At 40.4% G+C, this 26,126-nt stretch overlaps 1 protein-coding gene across 1 annotated transcript; it reads left to right on the top strand.

Annotated features, from left to right (window-relative positions):
- Window positions 1-262: 262 nt before the first annotated feature.
- LOC140729852 (natural cytotoxicity triggering receptor 3 ligand 1-like) lies at window positions 263-10,933 on the top strand. The gene is made up of 4 exons (XM_073050061.1): window positions 263-414; window positions 2,546-2,884; window positions 8,715-9,035; window positions 10,848-10,933. Exons 1-4 carry the CDS (start codon window positions 366-368, stop codon window positions 10,931-10,933), a joined length of 795 nt encoding a protein of 264 aa, XP_072906162.1. The 5' UTR covers window positions 263-365.
- Window positions 10,934-26,126: the final 15,193 nt, after the last annotated feature.

The raw sequence follows: 26,126 nt of genomic DNA, 5'->3' as shown, positions 1-26,126 counted from the left end.
CTAAGTGTGTAAATGTAGGCGGGGGCTATGCTGAAAAATAAATGTGCTAGGTTTTCTAAAATTGACTCCTACCTTAGGCCACGAACTTATCGATCACCCCTCGTATGTATTTAAATAAATGCTAATTTCATTTGAAATCTTGCCCCTTTTAGAATGTTGTTTAATTATGCTTAAACTATTGCCCGCCCTAATATTACAACCTTTGTACCCTTCATATCAAACAAAGGTGAATGCTTCATTTACTTTCACTTAGAATGAAGTGTACAAAAGTTCGTGTCGTAATGGAAGTAGAATAGTTTTTCTACTTTAATTAAACTATTCATGGATATAATTGGTAGAAAATGCTTTGAAAGGTTGAAGTAAGGATGAAAATTCTGACCCTTTGTGGTATTGTCTCACTTATTTCAGCATCAGGTAAAGTATTACGATCTAAGTTTACTTTTAAGAGGCATTTAGACAGATGCATGAATGTACATGGAATGGCAGGATATAGTCCTTGTGCAGGCAGATGTGAAACTTAAATTTACCTCACAGGCAGCACAGGCATCGAAGGCCAATGGGCCTGTTACGTACTGTATTTTTCCGTGTTTTATCTTCTAGGTACAGTATATTCAGTTAAGGACTGCATTAGTGCTGTGCCAGAGATCCTAGATTTGATCCTGACTTCAAGTGCTGCCTGTGAGGAGCTTGTTCTCCTTGTGACCATGGGGGTGGGCTCATTGACAACTGAAAATTACCTTGTAGTGTGGGTTGGTGGCAAAGGAATTGGGAGGGAGCTAGTGGACATAAGATACAGGAGCAGAAGTAGGCCATTTGGCTCATAGAGTCTGTTCCGCTATTTCTTCAGGGCTGATCCATTTTTCCTCTCAGTCCCAATCTCCTGCTTTCTCCCCGTATCCCTTTATGCCCAGACTAATCAAGAATCTATCAACCTTTGCCTTAAGTATACCAAATGACTTGGCCTCCACAGATTCACCACTCTCTGGCTAAAGAAATTCCTCCTCATCTTCATTCTAAAAGGATACCCATCTATTCTAAGGTTGTGTCCTCTGGTCTTAGACTCCCCCACCATAGGAAACATCCCCACCGCATCCACTCTATTGAGGCCTTCTGACATTCGATAGGTTTCAATGAAGTCACCCCTCATTCTTCTGAATTCCAGTGAGTACAGACCTGAGCCGTCAAATGTTCTTATGTGACAAGCCTTTCAATCCCAGAATCATTTTCGTGAATTTCCTTTGCATCCTCTCCAATGTCAGCACATCCTTTCTTAGATAAGGGCCCAAAACTGCTCACAGTCCTCCAAGTGAGGCCTCCCCACTGCTTTTAAAGCCTCAATATTATGTCCTTGCTTTTATACTCTAGTCCTCTTGAAATGAATGCTAACATCGCATTTGCCTTCCTCACCACTGACTCAACCTACACATTAACCTTTAGGGAATCCTGTACAAGGACTCCCACACACAAAATGCTGGAGGAACTCAGCAGGCCAGGCAGCATCTATGAAATAAAGTACAGTCGACGTTTAGGGCTGAAACTGGCCTATCCTTTCTTCTGCCTCACTTCCTTTTTCAAGACTGGCGTGATATTTCCAATTTTCCATTCCTTTGGAACCATGCCAGAATAAATTGATCTTGAAAGGTCATTACCAATGCCTCCACAATCTCTTCATCTATCTCTTTCAGAACCCTGGGGTGTAGACTGTCTGGTTCAGGTGACTCACCTACCTTCAGACCTTTTAGTTTCCCAAGAACCTTCTCCCTAGACTAGCAGCTTCATACGCTTCTGCCCCCTAACACGCTTGAACTTCCAGCATACTGTTAGTGTCTTTCACAGTGAAGACTGATATGCACAATACCTGCTTAGTTTGTCTACCATTTCCTTGTTCCCCCATTACTACGTCTCTAGCATCATTTTCCAGTGGTTCGATATCTATGTGTGAGGGTGAATAGATTACAGGGAAAGTAAGAGAAGGAAGGATAACTGACAGAATTCCTCAGCCTGGGGTTGGCATTGACTCAGTGGGTTGAATAGTTCTCTGTGCAGTAGTAAGTATTTCAATGACAATCTGCAAGTGGATAAATAATGAATGGAAAGGCTTGACAATTAATATGTGTGCTTCCTCACAAAGAAACTTGCACATTTTAATTGTCAAGTCTTTCTGTTCACTCATTATCCACTTACATATTGCCATTGAAATACTTGTTAATGCACATGAAAATCACAAATCAACTGTGACTTGATCTGTAATAAATATTAGGACATGTGTTCAGATTGATGAGTGAAAAATTGTACCATGAAAGTGTACACTGATAGCTGACATCACAGCCAGACATGAAAATATCCTCACTGAGCTTCTAGGTAGACCCATCCTGGCAGGCAGTGCTTCTAGAGGACATACAGAGATAGAGTGCACTAACAGAATTTTTACTGGTATTGTTCTGAAACTGTAAATGTGCTTTGAATTGACAATCTTGCAATGCTGTTGTGACATTACATCTAAATGGGATTTTATAACTTTGCAATATTTATGCTTCTTTTAAAGGTGCTTTTAATCTGGAGATGTTTCCAAGCCCATTGACAGTATTTGTAAATGAAGATGTTAGTCTGAAATGCAAAGTTACTGACTTTGCAGGTGCAGAGATTGACTTAGACAAGCTAGGAGTCAAATGGACTCTTAACAGAAAAACAGCCGTGTTTTCTTATGAGACAGGAGATCAATCTCAAAATCGATCTGGTGCGTACATTTCTGAGGCTGATTTAATGAAGGGGAATGCTTCACTTCGTCTTCCAAAAGTACAGATTGCTGATGAAGGAAGATACACTTGCACTGTATTCATCGTTCCTGAAAGTGCAGAACAGACTTCAATCATGAAAGTGTTGGGTAAGAGTAAAACAAAATATTATCTTGAAAATACTTTGAAAGTTTGAAACAAAAATGAATATTCTGTGTCTGAAGACCAAAAGTGTCAGAAAATTTGAAATAAAGAGAAAAAAAAGACAAAGTGAAACAAAAAAAAAATACAGGGCATCCGTAGAGAGTGAAGAAAATTTGTCAGTAACTTGTATTATTAAGTTCCGTGTTGAGTCCCAGGGGCAGCAAAATGCAGGATGGAATGTAAGATGTTATTCTTCATTCTTACATGAATTATTGGAGCAATAGAAGAAGCTGGGAACAAAGGAGTCACACCGAATATGCAAAGGAGAATTTCAAAGGCAGATAATTCGATGCTCAGGCTCTTTCCTGTTGACTGAATGGAAGCGCTTTGCAAAACAGTCACCTTATCTGTATTTTATTTCATTTTAATTTAAATGAGACCACATTGTGAGCACTGAATGCTATATGCTAAACTGGAAGAGCTTCAAGTGATTTATTGCTTTATTTAGAAGAACAGTTTGGGTCATTGGACAATGGAATGGGAAAAGGAAAAAGACATTGGAATTGGAATTGGTTTATTATTGTCATGTACTGAGATGCAGTGAAAAGATTGTCATTGATACAAATCAGATCATTACATTGTACATTGAGGTACAGCAAGGTAGAATCATCATAATTGAAGTAATCAGTGAATCTGCAGAGAGAAACTTACAATGAGTTACCACACTCCAGTGTCACTTGTTTCATTCCCTATAGCTATGAGGAAAAATGCCAAGAGAAGGGGAATGGTTGGAGGTGATTAAAGAGGACACCAGGGGTCACAGAGTGAGTAATCCCTTAGGAAAACTGACAGGTCTGCCTTGTGATGAAATCAAATCAAGGTGGTAAAATTTATGGATTTTTACCCATTAAATATGAATGTTGGCGGGTTGCAAGGTGAGCACCATGGGAAATCTTTCCTTCTTGCTGTCAGGAACAGGGAGGTGTTTTTCATCTGAGCATGTGACGGCTCTCAGTAAACAGTATTGAATTTCACATAATTACCCTTTCATTTCTCTCTCTTTTAATTTGTTTATTTTTGTCTTTTCTCTTTAATTTCTTTCTTTGATTTCCTTTCTCTCTCAGCCCCATTCTCCTGACTTCTGCTCATAACCTTTGACACATTTACAGTACTAATCAAGAACCTATCAACATCTGCTTTAAATATACTCAATGCTTTGTCCTCCATTAGCATCTGTGGCAATGAATTCCACAGATTCACCAACCTTTGGCTAAAGAAAATCCTCTCTATCTCTATTCTAAACTGATATCCTTTTACTCTGAGACTGTGCCCTCTAGTCTAAGACTCTCCCACTTTTCAAAACATGCCCTTCATATCCACTCGCTCCAGGTTTTTTAATATTCAGTAGATTTCAATAGATCCCCTCGCATTCTTTTAAACTCTAGTGAGTACAGTTCCAGAGCCATCATACACTCCTCATACACAAATCATTTCATTCCCAAGATCATTCACGTAAACCTCCTCTGAACCCCCTCCAATGTCAGCACAGCTTTGCTTAAATAAGGGGCCTAAAACTACTCACAAAACTCCAAATGTTATCTGACCAATGTGTTATAAAGCCTCAGCCTTGCTTTTATATTCCACTGCCATGGGCCTGAATGACTTCCACCCAGTTGCACTCACCCCCTTCATTGTAAAGTGCTTTGAGAGACTGGTTCTATCACATCTGAAATCCTTTCTGCCCACTACCCTGGACCCCCATCAATTTGCCTATCGCACCAACAGGTCAACAGTGGATGCCATCTCCATGGCACTTCACCCTGCCCTGACCCACCTGGACAGCCCCAACTCTTACGTCAGAATGTTGTTCATTGACTTTAGTTGGGCATTCAATACTGTGAACCCCTCCAAGCTGATCGCCAAACTTCGCCAGTTTGGTATCAGCTCATCCCTCTGCAACTGGACCTTGGACTTTCAGACTAACAGACCCCAATCTGTTAAGTTAGACACCCCCCCCCCTCCTCCACTCTCACCCTGAACACTGGCGTACCTCAAGTCTGTGTGCTGAGCCCTCTTCCGTACTCCCTTTTCACCTATGACTGCATTCCTGTAGGTGGTTCTAACTCCGTAATCAAGTTTGCAGATGACACCACAGTGATTGGCCTGATCAGAGGGGATGACGAGAGGGCCTACAGGGACGAGGTCCAGCAACTGGCCGTGTGGTGTGCCGACAACAACCTGGCCCTTAACACCCAGAAGACCAAGGAGATCATTGTGGACTTCAGGCATGCTAGGAGCCACGCTCACGTCCCCACCTACATCAATGGAGCTGTGGTGTCCATATTTCCGAGGATCTCACCTGGTCCCTGAACTCCTCCATCCTGATCAAAAAGGCACAATAGTGCCTTTATTTCCTGCAGAGCATCGAGAAAGCTCACCTTTGTCCCAGGCTACTGTTGGACTTTTACCGCTGTACCATTGAGAGCATACTCACCAACTGCATCTCAGTGTGGTATGGCAATTGTCCCATATCAGACCGCAAAGGACTCCAGCGTGTGGTGAAAACTGCCCAGCGGATTATTGGCACTCAATTGCCCACCATTGAGAACATCTACCATAAATGCTGCCTGGGCAGGGCGAAAAGCATTATCAAGGATGCATCTCACCCTAACCATGGACCTTTTACTCTCTTCCCATCTGGTAGGCACTACAGGAGCCTCTGCTTCTGCACCAGTAGGCACAGGAAGAGCTTTTTCCCTGAGGCTGTAACCCTGCCGAACCTCACATCACAGCGCTAAGCAGTAATGCACCCATATTGTACTGTCTCAGTACTTTTATATTTGTGTGTTGTAGCACTTACTTTTTATTCAGTTATTTTGTGAATAACACTATTCTTTGCATTTCTGGTTGGATGGTAACTGCATTTCATTTGGCTTTGTATCTGTACTCCGGACAATGACAATAAAGTTGCATCTAATCTAATCTAATATTCTAGTCCTCTTGAAACAAATGTTAACATTGCATTTGCTTTCCATACTACCAACGCAACCTGCAAGTTAACCTTTAGGGAACCATGCACTAGGTCTCCCAAGTTCCTTTTCCCCTCGGATTTCTAAATTTTCTCTCATTTTTCAAAATTGGCTATACCTTTATTGCAAAGTGCATGTACTTCCCTGTTGTCTATTCCATCTACCACTACTTTGCCAAATCTCCTAATCAGTCCGTCCACCTGTAGATTCCCTGCTTCCTCAACACTATCAGCCCTTCCATCTATCCTTGCAAACTTGGCCAAAGAGCCATTGATTCTATAATCCAGCTCACTGACATAACATGAAAAGAAGTGGTCATAATACTGAACTTGTAGAACACCACTAGACACCAGCAACAAACCAGAGAAGCCTTCCTTTTTTCCCCATTCTTTGCCTCCTGCCAGTCAGCCAATCTACTGTGCTCCTAAATTGTTTTACAGCCTCTTGTGCAACACCTTGTCAAAGGCCTTTTGAAAATTCACATAAACAACATCCACCTATTCTCCTTTGTATGTCATGCCTGTAACTTCTTCAAAGTATTCCAACAGATTTGTCAGGCAAGATTTTCCCTTAAGGAAATCATGCTGACTTTGGCCTGTTTTATCATGTGCTTCCAAGTATTCTAAAACATCACCTTAATAATAAACTCTAACATCTTCCCATCCACTGAAGTCAGGCTAGCTGGCCTATAAATTCCTGTTTTTGCTTCCTCCCTTGTTAAAGAATGGAGTAACATTGCAATTTTCCAGTCCTCCCAAACTGTTCCAGAATCTAGCGGTTCCTGAAAGAGCACTACTGATGCATTTGCCTTCCTTACCATAGATTTAACCAGCAAGTTAACCTTTAGGGAACCATGCACAAGGACTCTCAAGTCCCTTTGCACCTCAGTTTTTTGTATTTTCTCTCCATTTAGAAAACAGTTAACCCCTTCATTTCTTCTACCAAAGTCCATGTCCATGCACTTCTTGATGCTGTATTCCATCTGCCATTTCTTTGTCTATTTGCCAATCTGTCTAATTCCTTCTGTATCCTCTCTTCTTCCGCAAACTACCTTCCCCTCCACCTATCTTCATATTGGCTGCAAACTTTGTAACCAGGCCAGCAATTCCATCATTCAAATTATTGACATATAATGTAAAAAGAATTGGTCCTAACAAAGACCCTTGTGAAACACAACTAGTCACCGGCAGCCAGTCAGAAAAGGCTCCCTTTATTGCCTCCTGCAACCAAACATTGCTTTATCCATGCTAGAATCTTTCCTGTAATATCATGGACTCATAGCTTGTAAAGCAGCCTCATGTGTGGTACCTTGACAAAGACCTTCAGAAAATACTTTGTCTAGCCTGCTTGTTATTTCTCCAAAGAATTCCAACAGATTTCTCTGGCAAGATTTTCCCTTGCGGAAACCATACTGACTATGACCTATTTTATCATGTGCCTCCAAGTACCCTGAGATCTCATCCTTGATAATCGACTCCATTATCTTCCCAATCATTGAGGTCAGACTAAATGGCCTATAGATTCCTTTCTTCTGCCTCTTTTCCTTCTTGAAGAGTGGAGTGACATTTGCAATTTTCCAGTCTTCTGGAACCATTCCAGAATGTAGTGATTCTTGAAAGATCATTATGAATGGCTCCACAATATTTTCAGCCACCTCTTTCAGAACCTCGAGGTGTACACCATCCGGTCCAGGTGACCTCTCTGCCTCAGACCTTTCAGCTTCCCAAGCAAATTCTTGTTAGTTATAGTAATTACAGTCAATTCTGCCCCTGACACTTTTGAATTTGTGCCATATTGCTGGTGCCTTCCACAGTGAAGACTGATGTAAAATACTAATTAGGTTCACCACATTTTCAGTCTTTCCTCTTACTATCTCTTCAGCATCATTTTCCCATGGCCTTTCTTTTACTCTTTATATAAGTGAAAAAGTTTTGATATCCTCTTTTATATTATTGGCAAGCTTACCTTCATATTTCATCTTTCCTTTTCTCCTTGCTCTTTCAGTTACCTTCTGTTTTTTTTTAAAGCTTCCAAATGCTCGAGCTTCCCACTCATTTTTTGCTATATTATATGCCCTCTCTTCTGCTTCTGTGTGGTCTTTGACTTCCCTCGTCAGCCATGGTTGTCTGATTTTCCCTTTAGGATACTTTCTCTTTGTGATGAACTGATCCTGCATCTTCTGAATTACTCCCAGAAACTCCTGCCATGGCTGCTCTATTGTCATCCTGACTAGTGTCCCCTTCCAATCAACTTTGGCCAGCTCCTCACTAATACCTCTGTAGTTACTTCTACTCAACTGTGATGTCGATGCATCTGATTTTATCATCTCCCTCTCAAACTGCATGGTGAATTCTATCATACTATTATCACTGCCTCCTCAGTGTTCCTTTATTTTAAGCTCCCTAATCAAATCTGGTTCATTACACAACACCAAATCCAGAACTACTTTTTCTCTGGCAGGGTTCGGCACAAGATGCTCTAAAATGAACATATAGGCACTCTACAAAGTCCTTCTCCTGGGATCCAACACCAACCAGATGTTTCCAATCTACTTGCATACTGAAATCTCCCATAAATATTATAACACTCTGTTGCTGATTGTCCCTCTGTTGAATTCCTTTCTCCTCTTCTAGAACTTGAGACTCATGTGATGCTAACTTTTCCAGTTCTGACGGAGAGTTCTTCACCTGAAAAAATGACCCTGCAGATACTTTTTGATTTCCTTAGTGTTTCTGGTATAGTCTGTTTCTGTTTTCCATTTCCAACACCTGCAGTTATTAAACTGTACATTTGTTTTTTTGCGCAGCTCGACCAAACATTAGCATATCTTCACACTCCATAACAATTCTGAATGGTTTGGAAGGCTCCCTGACATGCAACGTTAATGGATTTTACCCTCGGCAGCTGGACATCAGCTGGGTGAAAATGACAAAACTGGGAACTGAAGTTGTTTCATCAGACTGTTATACAAATCAGGTTGTCACTAATAGTGATAACACTTTTAATGTTTGCAGTCAACTGAAGATTCAACCAACATTCAACAATAATGGTGACAAGTACAGATGTGTAGTGAGACATCTAACATTTCTGGATGATTTTACAATAGAATCAACTCTCACTGTGGCAGGTGAGTTCGATTGATAGAAGAACGTTAATGAGAAAAGGAGTTAGAAGACAGCAGAGAAGTAAGTGCATCTGATAAAACTATGGGGGTGAGTGCGTAGGACAAGTTTATAGATACATGATATATCCATTTACTTTGTTCTTTTAAAAGATGCTTGGAAAAGCTAGACACTGATCCAGTCCAACAACCATATTGAGCCTCTCTTCCTGTTCCTTTCAGCAGAGTGGCACTTCCCTTTTGCAGCCCTGCCATAGGCTGCAAGCCCTCAGGAGGTCAATCAGAGTGTCCTGAATTGTCCTAAAAGGTTTTGACCTTTAGTAAACTTAGATACAGAATACTGAACATAAAACAGTACAACACAGGAACAGGCCCTGTGGCCCGAGATGTCATTTTGTACTGATCCCATCTGCTTGCACACAGTCTATATTGCTTCAATCCCTGCCTGTAAAGTGCTTGTCTAAACTGGGGCTAAATAATTGTTTCATTTATTTATTGCATCAAAATAAAAAATAATATAATAAAGAATATTATTAAATAGAGTTAAATATTAAACATGTAAAAAAATAACCAAAACCGCCAGCTCTTTCAAATGCGTGCAATCACCAGCCATGAAGAAAACTGAGGGATTAGATCTGATGTGCACTTGAACCCTCAGCTTAGGAAATATGTGTTCCACTGAAGGACTCATTGCTCAGTCCAATGCGAGAATTCCAAGTTTGATTAAGGACTTCTGTCCCTCTGTAAATCATGTGGTAAACTATGTCAATTTTTTTCTGTGTTTAACCTAGGCTGTTTATAAATCTTATGTCATTGAACAGATAGCCAAACTTACAATCATATCTTCTCTTTTCTTGTTGCTGTTGTCTCAGTAGCTTTTGTTTCATGCATTTTTGCTGAGATTGTGAGCAAGGATAAAATTCAGATGAATCTTTAATACAGGAGTTCCCAAACTGGGGTCCACAGACCCCTTGGTTAATGGTAGGGATCCATGGCATAAAAAGGCTTGGAACCCCAGCTTTAACACAATCAACAAATGACAATTTTCTGCCTGGGGTCAAGCCACATTTGACTTCTTTGTCAACCAGATTTACTATATTCCATTCTCCTCCATTAAAAAAAATACAATCTGCAGGTCTATCAAAGGGAAATCAAAGAACTTAATGGAAAAACAAATAGATAACATAAAGAATTGAGGGAGAAATTGGATGGGCTGAAGAAGTATGGCAGTGAAAACTCTCACAGCTGGGACAGGGAAGAAGGATAACCTTTTCTTTTGTTAGTCTTTTTCTTAGGCCTGGTGAGGATTTTACATTTGTCCCCACTTATTGCTTGGTGAAGTGAGATAAGATGTCTCCTTTGTGGCCATAACTGGATTAAGATTAATCTTGGTTTCTAATCTGTGGGTGAATTCTGTGTGTAAAAGGAGATGATCAACACATTAATTATTTTCTTCATGTTATATTATTTTCAGCTCTTGGCTGATGGTGAGACATCATTACTTTATCATTTGTAAGAATTCCATCCCATCTATGCCATTAGAATATAAAATCTTTGTTTAGGAAAGATACCACACTCAGTTCTTTCAATGTGAAAGTCTGAAGTAATATTACATCTATTTATATTTCATGCTCATTTTTAGCTTTGAGTCTCTTTGTTTCTTTTCCAGATTTCACAGTTGTTCCATTGTTCTTAATAGCATCAAATCTGTATAAGTATTGTGTTAAATACAAAGGATCATCCTGTCAAGTTAAGCCAATACATTGGTTCAAATGATCAAATATTAGTTGATTTTTTTTTTATTCTTAAAATTTACAGAACCCAGGAATCATTACATTATTGTTGCAATTGCTGCAATTATTATTTGTATTTTGGCAGTACTCGGCAACATTTATGAGATATGAAGAGGTAAGGTCTTCTTATTTTTCTCAGTACATGAACATATCTGCTATTATCTTCTTTATTCCTTCTAGAAATGTGGGTATTGGCATGAAGTCAAACATACTTTGTCCATCACTGTGTCTCTGAGAGAACACTTGTTGTGTGGTGATGACAATGCTTTAGGACTTTTACCCAATGATGATGGAAAAGCTATTTTAAATGTGGGACAGTTGAGCAGAGTGGAGCTGAGTTAGAGTTTGTGGGATTGCAAGGTGGCATTGAAATAGCTTAAGCAAGTACCAATACAATTTTTGATAACACTTACTGTAATCACAGTAGCCTGCTTTGTATTAAGATTGTGTTTAATTTGTTGAGTGTTGCTTTGTTATTCACAACAGTCTTAACTTGGCCTTTTAAGTGATAGAGAAGATTCTGGCAATAGGAATAAGCTACTTTCAGAAGAATACTGAGTCTCTGATCTCTCCATAAATTGGCTAATATCCTGGCAATTCCAAGCAGCTAAGTTAGAATAATGAGTGAGACAGACAACAAGAACCTGAGTACCTGCAGGTTGTGCCACCTGGGTGAAAAATATGAGCACAGAGAGTGAATGGATGGTTCAGGATCCTTGGATGTTGATGGGTAAGGGTGTAGTGGAGGAGACAATTGTCAGAATCAGGTTTAATATCACTGGCATATGTCATGCAATCTGTTGTGTTCCAGCAGCAGTACATTGCAACACATAACAAAAAAAAGTATAAATTGCAATAAGAAAATAGATATAAAAACTAAATTACAGTGCCTATAAAAAGTATCCACCCCCACCCTGGAAATTTTCTTGCTTTAATGTTTTACAACATTGAATCATAGTGGAATTTAATTCAGCATTTTTTGACACTGATCAACAGTAAAAGACTCTTACTTGTCAATATGAAAAAGATCTCTACAATGTGATCTAAATTAATTACAAATACAAAACACAAAATAATTGATTGCATAAGTATTCACCCCCCTTCAAGACAATATTTATAGATGCACCTTTGGCAGCAATTGAGTCTGTGTGGATAGGTCTCTATCAGCTTTTCACATCTGGACACTGCAATTTTCCCCATTCTTCTTTACAAAACTGCTCAAGCTCTGTCAGATTGCATGGGGAACATGAATGAACAGCACTTTTCAAGTCCAGCTACAAATTCAAGATTCAAGATTCAAGAACTTTATTGCCATTCTAACCGTACATCAGCTCTGCAAGACAGAATGAGACAGCGTTTCCCAGGAGCAGTGTAATCATAACATAACAAACGCAACACTAAATAATAAACATAACAATAAATAGTAAAACACAACAGTCACATGTCAGTTAAAATCAGTTAAAATCAAGTTATAAGTGTCTAGTGCAAGTTAAAAGTGTCCAAAGCAGAGTCAGGTAGAGCAGCTATTTAGCAGTCTGACTGCCTGTGGGAGGAAGCTGTTTAGTAGCCTTGTGGTTTTAGTTTTGATGCTCCTGTAACGTTTGCCTGATTTGAAGTCTGGACTCTGATCTGCCACTCCAGGACATTAACTTTGTTGTTTTTAAGCCATTCCTGTGTAGTTTTGGCTTTATGCTTGGCATCATTGTCTTGCTGGAAAACAAATCTTCTCCCAGATTCTTCCAGTCTTCATCAGGTTTTCCTCCAGGATTTCCCTGTATTTTGCTGCATTCATTTTACCCTCTACCTTCACAAGCCTTCTAGGGCTTGATGCAGTGAAGCATCCCCACAGCATGATGCAGCCACCACCATGCTTCACGGTAGGGATGGTGTGTCTTTAATGATGTACAGTGTTTGGCTTACTCCAAACATGGCATTTAGTCTGATGGCCAGAAAGCTCAATTTTGTTTTCATCAAACCACAGAACCTTCTTCCAGTTGACTTCAGAGTCCCCCACATGCCCTCTGGCAAACTCTTGCTGAGATTTCATGTGAGTTTTTTTCAACAGTGGCTTTCTCTTTGGCTCTCTCCCATAAAGCTGTGATTGGGGAAGCACCTGGGTAACAGTTGTTATATGCGCAGTCTCTCCCATCTTAGCCACTGAAGCTTGTAACTCCCCAAACTTGTCATAGGTCTCTTGGTGGCCTCCCTCACTAGTTCCCTTCTAGCACGGTCACTCAATTTTGAGGATAGCCTGCTCTAGGCTGCTTTATAGTTGTGCCAAATTCTTACCATTTCTTGATGAGAAAATTTCTTGGATCCATCTCCTGACTTGTGCTTTTCAATAACCTTTTTGTGGTGCTGCTTGGGATGTTCTTTTGTCTTCATGGTGCATTTTTTTGCCATGATACTGACTCAGCAGCAGTTGGACCTTACAGATATTGGTGTATTTTTACTACAATCAATTGAAATACCTTGTCTACACACGGTGATCTCCATTTAACTAATGATGTGACTTCTTAAACAAATTGGCTGCACCAGTGATGATTAAGTGTGTCATATCCAAGAGGGTGAATGTTTATGTACTCAATTTCTTTGTGTTTTATACTTATAATTAATTTAGATCACTTTGTTTTCACTTAAAACACAAAATAATTGATTGCATAAATATTCACTTTGACACGAAAGAGTCTTTTTCTGTGTCAAGAAAGCCAGATTAAGTCCACTGTGATTCAATGTTGTAAAACAATAAATATGAAAACTTCCAGGGGGGGGGGGGGGTTGGTGAATTCTTTTTATAGGCACTGTAAATAAGTAGTGTAAAAAGAGCGAAAAAATAGTGAGGTAGTATAAATGGGTTCACTGGTCATTCAGAAATCTGATGGCAAAGGGGTAGAAGCCATTCCTAAAACATTGGTTGTGTCTTCAGGCTCCTGTACCCTCCCTCCCCCCTGACAGTAGCAATGAGGATCAAGTAATACTTGCATGTCCTGGGTGATGAGGGTCCTTAATGATGGATGTGGCATTTTGAGGCATCACCTTTTGAAGACGTTCTCAGTGCTGAGGAGGCTAGTGCCCACGATAGAGATGTCCAAATTTCCAACTTTCTGTGGCTTTTTCCGATCTTGGGCAGAAGCCTGTCCATACCTGATGGTGATATAACACGAAGGGTCTCGGTCCGAAACGTCGACAGTGCTTCTCCCTATAGATGCTGCCTGGCCTGCTGTGTTCCACCAGCATTTTGTGTGTGTTGGTGATATAACTTGTTAGAATGCTCTCCACAGTATATCTTAGAAATTTGCTGGTCTTTGGTGACATGGCAAATCTCCTCAAACTCATAATGAAGTATATCCGTAATCAACTCCTTGGTCTGACTGACGTTGAATGCAAGATTGTTGTTGTGACACTACTCAACCAGCTGATCTACCTCACTCATGTACACCTCCTCATCACCATCTGAAATTCTGCCAACAATTGTTGTCATTGGCAAATTTATAGATGGTGCTTGAGCTGTGCCTGACACGGGTGCAGAGAGAGTAGAGAAGTGGGCTAAGCACGCAATGCTGAGGTGTGCCACATTTTGATTGTCAGTGCAATGATGAACTGATGAACTATTATGAGAAAGGAAATAATTCGAGAGTGCAGCATGAGATAAGCAAGTAAGCAGGGCAAAAATACAGCCAAGGATGCACTTGTTTACATATTGACAGGAAAATAAACTATCATTTTGTGGATCACAACTAACTTTATCAGCAGTGCTCTATGATTCCCTACAGATCTCCTGATGAATCTTCCCAATGAGACAGTGTTAGGTAATGGTAGTTGTGGTGAGAGGAAAGGCTCACAGCTCCACAGAGACATTACTCAGTGCAGCAGTGCATCAGGTTAAATTACCTCATCTGGAGTCTTCATTCATAGAAATTAGCTTAAGATTTCCCTTCAGTATTTGCCTGAGCTTTTCCACCTTCCATGGACATGATTTACTATTATCTCAGACTGAAGTTTTGTATTATTGAACAAATTACAGAGGGCTTTTTATCTGTATGAAATGAGCACCAAGGATTCCCTGTAACAGGTCTCTTTTAAAACAAAGCCAGTTTTACCTTCAGCACCAATGATTTTAATACTGGCAGCAATTTGCACTCAGTTTACTTCCTGGTTCAGACTTGCAAATCCCATCACAAATAAACAAACCTTGCCTGCATATAGGTGGAAAACAGGTCTTAGTTTATTAAGTTTACAGATTGTCATGTTAAATAGAATGTATTCTGAAAATATTAATGTGTTATAGTTAACATTGACATCTTATAAGATAATATTGATACAGATTATATTTTGAATAGAATGATGACAGGATATACTAAGTTTAATTTTCTATAGGTTATGTAAGATGTTACATTAAACATAATCCATTACATTATAAAATACATAATGTTTCATTTTTGTCATTTACAGTCTCTTCATATAATGACGAGGAAAGCCAAATATTTTTGGCTAATACATTGTCTCTCAGTAAAGTAGAATTATTTCCTAAGCAAACTGCATGAGAAGGCAAACCAGGTTAACAATGCATCTTAATTTTCCTTTCTCTTCTACATCCTAGGTGATTCATCAAAGTAAAATTAACTTCTGCTTTGAAGGAGAATGCCTCAGTTCTAATTCAAAGACAAATCCTTATCCAAATAATTAGTCATTGGTTTTGAAATGATATATAAATTTAGAGTTTTCCTGATTGGGAATGAATCTTATTTATCACATTACTCAAGAAAACTATCTTAAGTTTATGAAGAGCAAGAGAAGATGTTTCTAGTACAAAATTTTTGGGATTTTCTTTATTTCCTGAAAGAGATCAAGGATTCATTGGCATATTTTGGCACTCCCTCCTGCTAAATCTGATGAGAAAATATTTTAAAACTTTATATCTCTGATTTGGTACAACATAGGGACTATTTATCCCCTTTTCCGACATAGAGACGTAGCACCGTTAGAGTCAAACAACACAGAAACCGGCCCTTTAACCCACGCCAGTTGTACCTATAGGGAGGGAACTGAAGACTCAGAGTTACTAAGTTTTTCAGCACAGAACAATGTAACCATATCAACATAGAGGCCTATTTACATTAACCCCTTTTTCCTGCATTGGGCCGGTATTTTTTCTATTCCTTTCTTATCCATGTATCTTCCAAATTCTTTTTAGGCAATGTGATTGTATCTGCTTCCAACACCTCCTCTGCCATCTTGTTTCACAGACACGCTTCATCCCCTTCTCCATAGTTTCTGCTGGAAATTGTCATTTTCACCCATTTCTTATTTTCATTGCACACTTAAAACACATTTAGTACCTCTGTCTACCCCAGTCTGCATTAGCACAGTACATGGCAGCACAGTTGCTATCACTTCTTTGTCAGATGCTGCCATCAGGAAGAAGTTGCAGGTGCCTCAGGACTCACCACCAAGGCTGAGGAACAGCTATTACCCCTCAACCATCAGGCTCTTGAACCAGAGAGGATAACCTCACTCAACTTCACTGCCCCATCAGTTGTAGCTATGAGACTCTTCACATCACGCTCTCGATATTTATTGCTTACAGTATTTATATATTATTATGATTTCTTTTCTCTTTTGAATTTGCACAGATTGTTGTCTTTTGCACATGGTTGTCCATCCTGTTGGGAATGTTATTTAATTGATTCTATTATGGTGACATATATGTAACTTGATAATAAATTTTCTTTGAATACATACTATCTTCAGTCCCGTACCTTTCTCTTTATATGGTTATTTTATCTTACCTAAAGATAACAAGAGCTGCAAACCTGCCCAGGCACTCACTGTTACCTGCATGATGTCATTGTAAGGATCACAAGGAAATCCTGAAGCCAGTGTTAAAAATATTAGAAGATTATGGATTCAGAGGATAACATGACAAATGTGAATTCTTCAAACCAAGCATCACTTATTGTGCACTATTACACAAGTATCGTAAGAAGATTCAAGCAGCAGTATGTTGATCATACAAATCAGTGAATTCAAATAAACTGGGGACAGTGGAAGCAGACAGGCTAATTGTCTTTATTCTTGTTGCGTGCTTGGGGATGGAAGCTGCCATTTAATGAAGACATTCTGTTCTCTATTTTGTGAGCTTGAAATGCTTGGCTTGATCAATGTTTTAAAGAAGATTTACTAGAGTTATTTAAGGATATAATGAGTGCAGTGGATAAAGGAGAACAAATGCACATTATTTACTTGGAATTCCAGAAGGTGTTCGATAAGGTGCCGCATAAAGGACTTATTCATAAGTTAAGGATGCATAGAGTTGGGGTGATGTATTAGCCTGGATAGAGGGCAGGATAACTAACAGAAAACAGAGGGTTGGGATACATGGGTGTGACTCTGGTTGGCAATCAGTGGTGAGTGGTGAGCCGCAGGGGTCAGTGCTGGGCCTGCAACTGTTCACGATATACATTAATGATCTGGAAGAGGGGACCAAGTGTAGTGTATCTAAGCTTGCTGATTACACTACATTGAATGGAAAAGCAAATTGTGCAGAAGATACAGAGAGTCTGCAAAGAGATTTAGATAGGTTAAGTGAGTGGGCATGGGTCTGGCAGATGGAGTACAATGTTGGTAAATGTGAGATCATCCACTTTGGAATGGAAAATGGAAGAGCAGATTATTACTTAAATAGTAAAAAATTGCAGCATGCTGATGTGCAGAGTGACTTGGGAGTGCTTGTGTATGAATCACAAAAGTTGGTTTGCAGGTGCAGCAGGCTGTCAAGAAGGTAGTGCTCCTGATATCAATGTTGGTCTTCTTTGCTAGAGGGATTGAATTTAGAACAGGGAGGTTATGCTGCAACTGTACAGGGTATTGGTGAGGTAGTACCTGGAGTACTGCATGCAGTTCTGGTCTCCTTACTTGAGGAAGGACATACTGCCTTCCTCAAGGTGGTGCAGAGGGGGTTCACCTGGTAGACTATGAGGAGGGATTGGGTTGTCTGGGATTGTACTCACTGGAATTCAGAAGAACGAGAGGAGATCTTATATAAAACTATGAAAGGGATTGATAAGATAGAGGCAGGAAAGTTGTTTCCACTAGTAGGTGAGACTAGAACTAGGGGACATAGCCTCAAGATTTGGGGGAGTAGATTTAGGATGGAGATGAGGAAGGAACTGTTTTTCCCAGAGGGTGGTGAATCTGTGGAATCCTCTGATAGATAGATAGATAGATAGATACTTTATTCATCCCCATGGGGAAATTCAACTTTTTTCCAATGTCCCATACACTTGTTGTAGCAAAACTAATTACATACAATACTTAACTCAGTAAAAAATATGATATGCATCTAAATCACTATCTCAAGAAGCATTAATAATAGCTTTTAAAAAGTTCTTAAGTCCTGGCGGTAGAATTGTAAAGCCTAATGGCATTGGGGAGTATTGACCTCTTCATCCTGTCTGAGGAGCATTGCATCCAATTGGAATTGCATTCCAATGCCCAGTGAAGCATTGGAAGCTACCTCAGTAAATATACTTAAAACAGGGTTGGATAGATTTTAGCATAATTGGAGAATTAAAGGTTATAGGGAAAAGGCAGGTAGGTGGAGATGAGTCCATAGCCAGATCAGCCATGATCTTATTGAACGGTGGAGTGGGCTTGAAGAGCCAGATGGCCTACTCCTGCTCCTATTTCTTATGTAAGACACAATGATATTCCACATAATCTGTTGGACTAAACGTTGTTTCCAAATAAGTTATTTGTGAGATGTTTTTTGTTGGATATAACACACAGGTTTGTGAATGTTGGGGTTGGTGCCTGCCTGGAATGCTTCGAGCTGGTTGCTGATAGAGAAAAAAGAGAAATTATTGACTGCCATTTACTGGGAAGAGGGCAAGAAATGGATGTTGGCTTGGACCAGAGCCAATAACAAGGTGTTAAAGGTCAGACACATGACGTGTAACCAACGGTACTGGAAAACAACATTTGAATTGATAACGAATGGATATAGAAGTGGACAATTCATGTATGCTGGCAGCAGTAACTTTGAAGAATAACCATTGCAGATACAAGCATGAGCGACCCTACGTGGAACTCGTGGTAAGTAAATCTGGACTACGAGGAATGCCTGGCCAGTGTAGACTCCTTTGCCTGGGTAATACATTTGCTATTCTTTGACTATTCAGGAGAGTCTGAGATACTTAGCAGGTGAAATACTTAGCAGATTGGGAAGAAATGGCAAAGGACAAAGCAGCGTGAGATGGCTTTCCAAAAGGAATAGCAAATGATGATGTCTGACACTGTACTGACGCATTATGATCAACATCAGCCAGTGAAGCTGGCCTGTGACGCTTTGCCTTATGGGATGGGGGCAGCCATGTCACATGTTATGAGTGATGGAAGTAAATGCTCCATAGCCTTTGCATCATGATCCCTTACTGCTGCAGAGAAAAATTACATACAGATTGACAGAGAGGCCTTGAGTCTGGTTTGCAGTATAAAACATTTCAACCAGTACTTGTGTGGGAAAGTTTCCCTTCATTACTGATCATCATCCACTAGTGTCCACAGGAGGATGTTCCACTAACAGTAGCAGCATGAATGAGGAGATGAGCTCCATTTCTGGGAGGACACAACTACGAGATTGAATTTAAGGGGACAACTAATCATGGAAATGCTGATGGCTTGTCCCATTTACCCTTGACGTATTCTCCCTAATGGAAATCAAAAGTCTCCCTATTATGGCAGAGATGATCCAAAGAGAAACCAGAAAATGGGCCAAAATGGCTGAAATGTACAACAGAAACTCCAGTTTCTCCATTTTTACCAGTGTCGAGATGAACTTGCCCTTGATAGAGGTTGCCTTATGTGGGGATAGAGTTGTTGTAGCGTCCAAGCTGAGAGCAAAAATATTGGTAAAGCTACATGTTGATCATCTGGGTGTGGTTAAAATGAAAGCATTGGCTCAAAGCTTTGTCTGGAGGCTTGGAATAGATCGGCAGATTGAGCAGCTTGCTATGCACTGTACAGAGAGCTGACACGTCCAGAATAAGCCAAGAGCAGCATCTCACCATCCCTGTGAATGTATTGGCTTGGCAGAGGATTCATGCGGAATTTGCCTAACATTCCTGGGCACAAATTTCTTAGTAGTAGTGGATACAGCTACAATAAGGCCAAAAGTGTTCCCAATAGCCTCCACTACAGCTTCACACACTGTTGATGTGTTGAGAAGCCTCTTCGCAAGGACTGGTGTCCAGAACACTTAGTCAGTGACAAAGGACCACAGTTTGTGGGGGAACAGTTTCAATCATTCGTAAAAATAAATGGAATAAGACATATTATATCTGCATTATATCACCCAGCTACAAATGGCTTGATAGAATGGTTTGTCCAGAGTCTAAAGAACACACTGAGTAACGTCAGCAGAACGCACTACACTAACACCGAGCCAGAAGCTCACCAATTTCCTCCTTGCATATCGTAATGCAGCACACTCCATATCCATCAACTCACCAGCTATGTTGCTCCAGAGTCATCCCTTGCATTCATGCTTGGATCTTCTCAAACCCAATCTTCGAAGGAGGATGCAGGACAAACAGTTGAGACAAATTGAAACTCCTCAAAGAGGATCGCAGTTTCACTCCTGGAAAAGCAGTTCCGGAGGGGGACTACAGAGGTGATCAAAACTGGATACTCAGAAAGATTAAGGACAGGACTGGACCACGCTCCTGTACAGTGGAGAATCATCTGGAATTGACACACCAATACATTAAGGAGAGCAGAGTCAATTGATAGAGAAGAAAGTTGGCTACAGCTATCAAAACCACTTCCTGCTGTCTTAGAGTCACCTCCTATAATCAGCATGAGGAGGCCCCAGAACCTGAGGTCATTCCACAGACATAAAACTCACCTACCAAGCAGAATGATCACCTTTGTCAGGAAAGACATTATCCCACAAGAGTAAGAAATCCTCCACAATGATTAAATCTTTAGGCCTGAATGGGACAATATAAAATGTACTATGGTGTGGATGACTGTTTATAGGAGTTGTATTATATATTGTACTGTGTATATAGACTATAAGATGTAGGAACAGAACTAGGCCATTTGTTTTATGGCCATTTGCCATTAGGCCAAGTCTCATCAATTCTGAGACAATGTCCTCTGGTCTTAGACTCGACCTGCATTGTAAACACCCTCTCCACATCCAATCTATCAAGGCCTTTCACCATTCAATAGGTTTCCATAAGCCCACCCCTCATTCTTCTGAATTCTAGTGAATACAGGCCCAGACCAATCAAACACTCTTCATATGACAAGCCATTCAATTCTTGAATCATTTTTATGACCCTCCTTTAAACCCTCTCCAGTTCCAGCACATCCTTTCTAAGATAAGGAGCCCAAAACTGCTCACGATACTCCAAGTCAGGCTTCACCAGTGCGTCATAAAGTCTCAACATTACATCCTTGCTTTTACATTCTAGTCCTTTCGAAATGAATGCTAACATTGCATTTGCCTTCCTTACCACAGACTCAACCTGCAAATTAACCTTTAGAAAATAGTCAACCCTTTCAATTCTTCTAACAAAGTGCATGTCCATACACTTCCTGACACTATATTCCACCTGCCATTTCTTTGCCCATTCTCTTAATCTGTCTAAGTCTTTCTGTAGCCTCTCTACTTCCTCAAAACTACCTGACCCTCCAACTATCTTAATGGCTTTGTCACAAAGCCATTAATTCCATCATCCAAATCATTGACATATGATGTAAAAAGAATTGGTCCCAACCCTGACTCCTGTGGAACACCACTCGTCACTGGCAACCAATCAGAAAAGGCTCCCCTTATTCCCACTATTTGCTTCCTGCCAAACAACCACTGCTTTATCCATGCCAGAATCTTTCCTGTAATACCATGGGATTGTAGCTTGTTAAGCAGACTCGTAAGGCACCTTGTCAAAAACCTTCTGAAAATCCAAGCATACAGCATCAACCAATTTTCCTTTGCCTATCCTGCTTTTTCGGCTTGTTGTGTCTTCAAAAATTCCAACAGATTTGTCACACAGGATTTTCCCTTGAGGAAACCATGCTGACTATGGCCTATTTTATCATGTGCCTCCAAGTTCCCTGAGACCTTATCCTTGATAATCGACTCCAACATCTTCCCATTCACTGAGGTCAGACCTGGCCTATAATTTCCTTAATTCTACCTCTCTCCCTTCTTTAAGAATGGAGTGACATTTGCAATTTTCCTGTGTTCAAATACCATTCTAGAATCTAGTGATTTTTGAAAGATCATTACTAATGTCTCCACAATCTCTTCAGACACTTCTTTCAGAACCTTGGAATGTACACCATCTGGTCCAGGTGACTTATCTACCTTCAAACCTTTCAGTTTCCCAATAGTTATTTCTCTAGTAATGGTAACTTCACACACTTCATGACCCCTGGCACCTAGAATTTCCACCATACAGCTAGTGTCTTCCACAGTGAAGACTGATGCAAAATACTCATTCACTTCATCCGCAATTTCCTTGTCCCCCATTACTATCTCTCCAGCATCATTTTCCAGGTATCCAATATTCATTTTCGCTTATCTTTTACACTTTATGTATCTGTAGAAACTTTTGGTATCCTCTTTCATATTATTGGCTAGCTTACTTCCATATTCCATCTTTACCTTCTTAATGACATTTTCAGTTGCCTTCTGTTAGTAATTTTTGCTCTATTATATGTCCTCTCTTTGGCTTTTATGCTGGCTTTGACTTCTCTTCTTAGCCACGGTTGTGTCATCTTTCCTTTAGAAAACTTCTTCCTCTTTGGAATGTATATATCCTGTGCCTTCTGCATTGCTTCCAGAAATTCCTGCCATTGCTGCTCTGCCGTCATCCCTGCCAGTGTTCTTTTTCTATCAATTCTGGCCAATTCCTCTCATGCCTCTGTAATTCCCTTTACTCTACTGTAATATTGTTACATCTGACTTTTGCTTCTATAGTTGAGATGCATTCTGTATTGAGTTGGAGTTCATAGCTAAGCAGAGAAGTGTTGTGTATTCAATATTTCAATGGTATTTGAGTAATCTTGTGTATATATATTGGTTGATTAAGCATTTTTGTTCATTTAAATAATTCATTACGTGTAATATGTAACAACACATCGATTGCATATGACATCACCCTACCATATATGAACACCTCACTTGAAGTAAATTTGAAGTTACACCCGCATTCCCAAACTCCCATGTCTTCCTTTGAATTTACAAACCGTAACAGCCTCAAACATCCTTTAAGTTTTATTTTAATGTTTATACATGACATGGGTTCCCTTTTTAGTTATTCACTAGTCGGTTCTCCTTTTTGCTCTCAGTTTTATTAGTGCTACTTTGCAATGCCTCCCAATTTAAAGCTTAACTGAAATGAATGTCTTCCTCTAACTCTTTGTTTACTTGATTGCTCCCGGTTCTTTTCAAATATGACTATAAATGTAATATTTTTTTAAAAACTTTTTTTATTGTTTTCAAATAGTTACAGAATAAATGTGTATTAAAAAAAATGTGTTACCCAGCCCCCCTCCCCTTAACCAAACTTGCCATATTTTATTACCAAAAGTTGATTTAGGATTATTCATTGACAGTTGACTCATTGTTTCTCCCTGCTCTTGTTCCCCTCCTCCTCCAATTTATTTCCCTTACTGCAGCTGTATCTTGTCTTTTCTTGTAAACCCTTCTTGCCCACATCCGGGTTACTTCACACATTTCCTGTGATCCTTGCGTTGGCTAGAAAACTCCCAAAAACTCCCTTCTATCTTTGTCCCCAAAATTATGAATTAGTATTTACAAGGGTGATTGAAATCCTTATTAGCTCTGCACTGCAGAGCTGCTTTCTAGCCAGAACAGGCAAAACTTGCAAATTTCCTGTGGCAGTTAATTTAAAACTTTAAAAGGAAATCATAACAGTTCACAGTGGTGCATCTACTTTTGGGTAATAAAAGTTCAAAAGCTATTTAATCCTCTGACTTTAAAGTTGAAATTAATTACTTCAGCATGTAATGATAGCAATAATTCTACTTGTTTCTGAAAGGCACTATGCATGAAGAAGAATTGTGAGATACAGTATCTACTAAAATTGTGGAATGCAGACCTTTGGTCAGGTTGGGCTTGTAATTGTGTGTTCACAATTCTGAAATGGGCAGGAATCATTCCCCCAAATTCAGAAATGTGGTGGAATTTACTTCTTGGAATGCCACATTCAAATTCAGCCTTCACCCAGTGATTTCTTCACCCTGTAAGATCTGCCCTTTGGCTGGCGGGTATAGTGTAGTGGCATTAGCAGCGGACTTCGAGTTAAATGCTCATGGGTTAGAATAATTGCATACTTTCCATTCATGCTGGGTTAAGCACCTCGCAACTTGGACAAAAAAAAGACAGAAAATGCAGAAGAAACGAAAAGTTGCCACCAAAAAAGAATTATTAACTAAGATAAGCAGCTGAGGGCCATAAATTTCACAAGTTATCAAACTTTGTTCAAATTCAAAGGTTCATTTTATTGTCAAAGTACACATGTAAAATACAGTTCTGATATTTATCTTTTCCTGAAATCTCCCCCTCCTGCTGAAAAAAAACCAATAGCATCTAAGCTCCCCTCCAGAGAAAAAAAACAGTGACAGTAATAATCCCCACTCGCAGAGAGAAAAAATCCCTGACCTCCTCGCCCGCAGTGAAAAAACACCGGCAATAATAATCCCCGATCTCCTCGCCTGCAGAAAAGAATAGCAACAGTAGCACCAAAATCCCCACCCCACCCACAAGAAAGGAAACACCGAAAAACGGAAGGAATCCAGTATAAAGTACAGTCCAATGATCACATAAATCTCAGAATATCGGAAACATCTTTTCATCTGCGTCCGAGGAGAGCGGCCGCCATTGCTCAGTCCCGCCATGAAGAATGACTGCCAACCCACGTCAGAACGCCACCGATCCGGCTACTGCCATCGCCGACCTCCCCCGCAAGCACCTCAAAGCTGGCCGCCGACCTGGGTCCAAACGCCTCCGCTGGGGCCATTGCTGACTCACTCCACATTCACACATTAATGCTGGACTAGCCTTGGCGTCCAGCACATAATTCTCTGGAACTTCCGCCATTTCCAGCGGGATCCCACCACCAAGCACATCAACCCCACCCCCCCAACACTTTCTGCTTTTTGCAGAGATCACTCCCTACGCGACTCCCTTATCCAGTTGTCCCTCCCCATGGATCTCCCTCTTGACATATATCCTTGCAAGCGAAAAAAGTGCCACGCCTGCCCCTATACAGTACATCCTCCCTCACTACCATTCAGGGCCCCAAACAGTCCTTCCAGATGAGGCACATTTCGTCTGTGAGTCTATTAGGGTTGAGTGCTCCCGGTGTGGTCTCCTGTGAGAACAGATGTAGATTGGGAGATCGCTTCGCCGAGCACCTATGTTCTGTCAGCCAGAAAATGTGAGCTCTCTCAGTGGCCACCCATTTTAATTCCAATTCCCATTTCCATTCCAGTATGTCAGTCCATAGAAACATAGAAAACATACAGCACAATACAGGCCCTTCAGCCCACAAAGCTGTGCCAAGCATGTCCCTACCTTAGAACTACCTAGGCTTTACCCATAACCCTCTATTTTTCCAAGCTCCATGTAGCCATCCAGGAGTCTCTTAAAAGACCACATCATTTTCACCTCCACCACCACCGCTGGCAGCCTATTCCACGCACTCTCCAGTCTCTGCGTTAAGTACTTACCTCTGACATCTCCTCTGTACCTACTTCAAGGCACCTTAAAACTATGCACTCTTGTGCTAGCCATTTCAGCCCTGGGGAAAAGCCTCTGACTTTCCACATGATCAACACCTCTCATTATCTTGTACCCCTCTATCAAATCACCTCTCATCCTCCATCACTCCAAGGAGAAAAGGCCAAGTTCACTCAACCAATTCTCATAAGGGACACTCCCCAATCCAGGCAACATCCTCGTAAATCTCCTCTGAACCCTTTCTATGGTTTCCACGTCCTTCCTATTGTGAGGCAACCAGAATTGAGCACAGTACTCCATGTGGGGTCTGACCAGAGTCCTATATAGCTGCAACATTACCTCTTGGCTCTTAAACTCAATCCCATGATTGATGAAGGCCAATACACCACACGCCTTCTTAACCACAGAGTCAGCCTGTGTAGTAGCTTTGAGTGTCCTATGGACTCAGACCCCAAGATCCCTCTGATCCTCCACACTGCCAAGAGTCATACCATTAATACTATATTCTGCCATCAGATTTGAACTACC

This window comes from Hemitrygon akajei, chromosome 6, assembly GCF_048418815.1.
Source record: "Hemitrygon akajei chromosome 6, sHemAka1.3, whole genome shotgun sequence".
In the NCBI taxonomy this organism is placed as follows: Eukaryota; Metazoa; Chordata; class Chondrichthyes; order Myliobatiformes; family Dasyatidae; genus Hemitrygon; species Hemitrygon akajei.
Note: the sequence above shows the minus strand (reverse complement) of the source record. Positions and strands in the feature narration are given on the sequence as shown.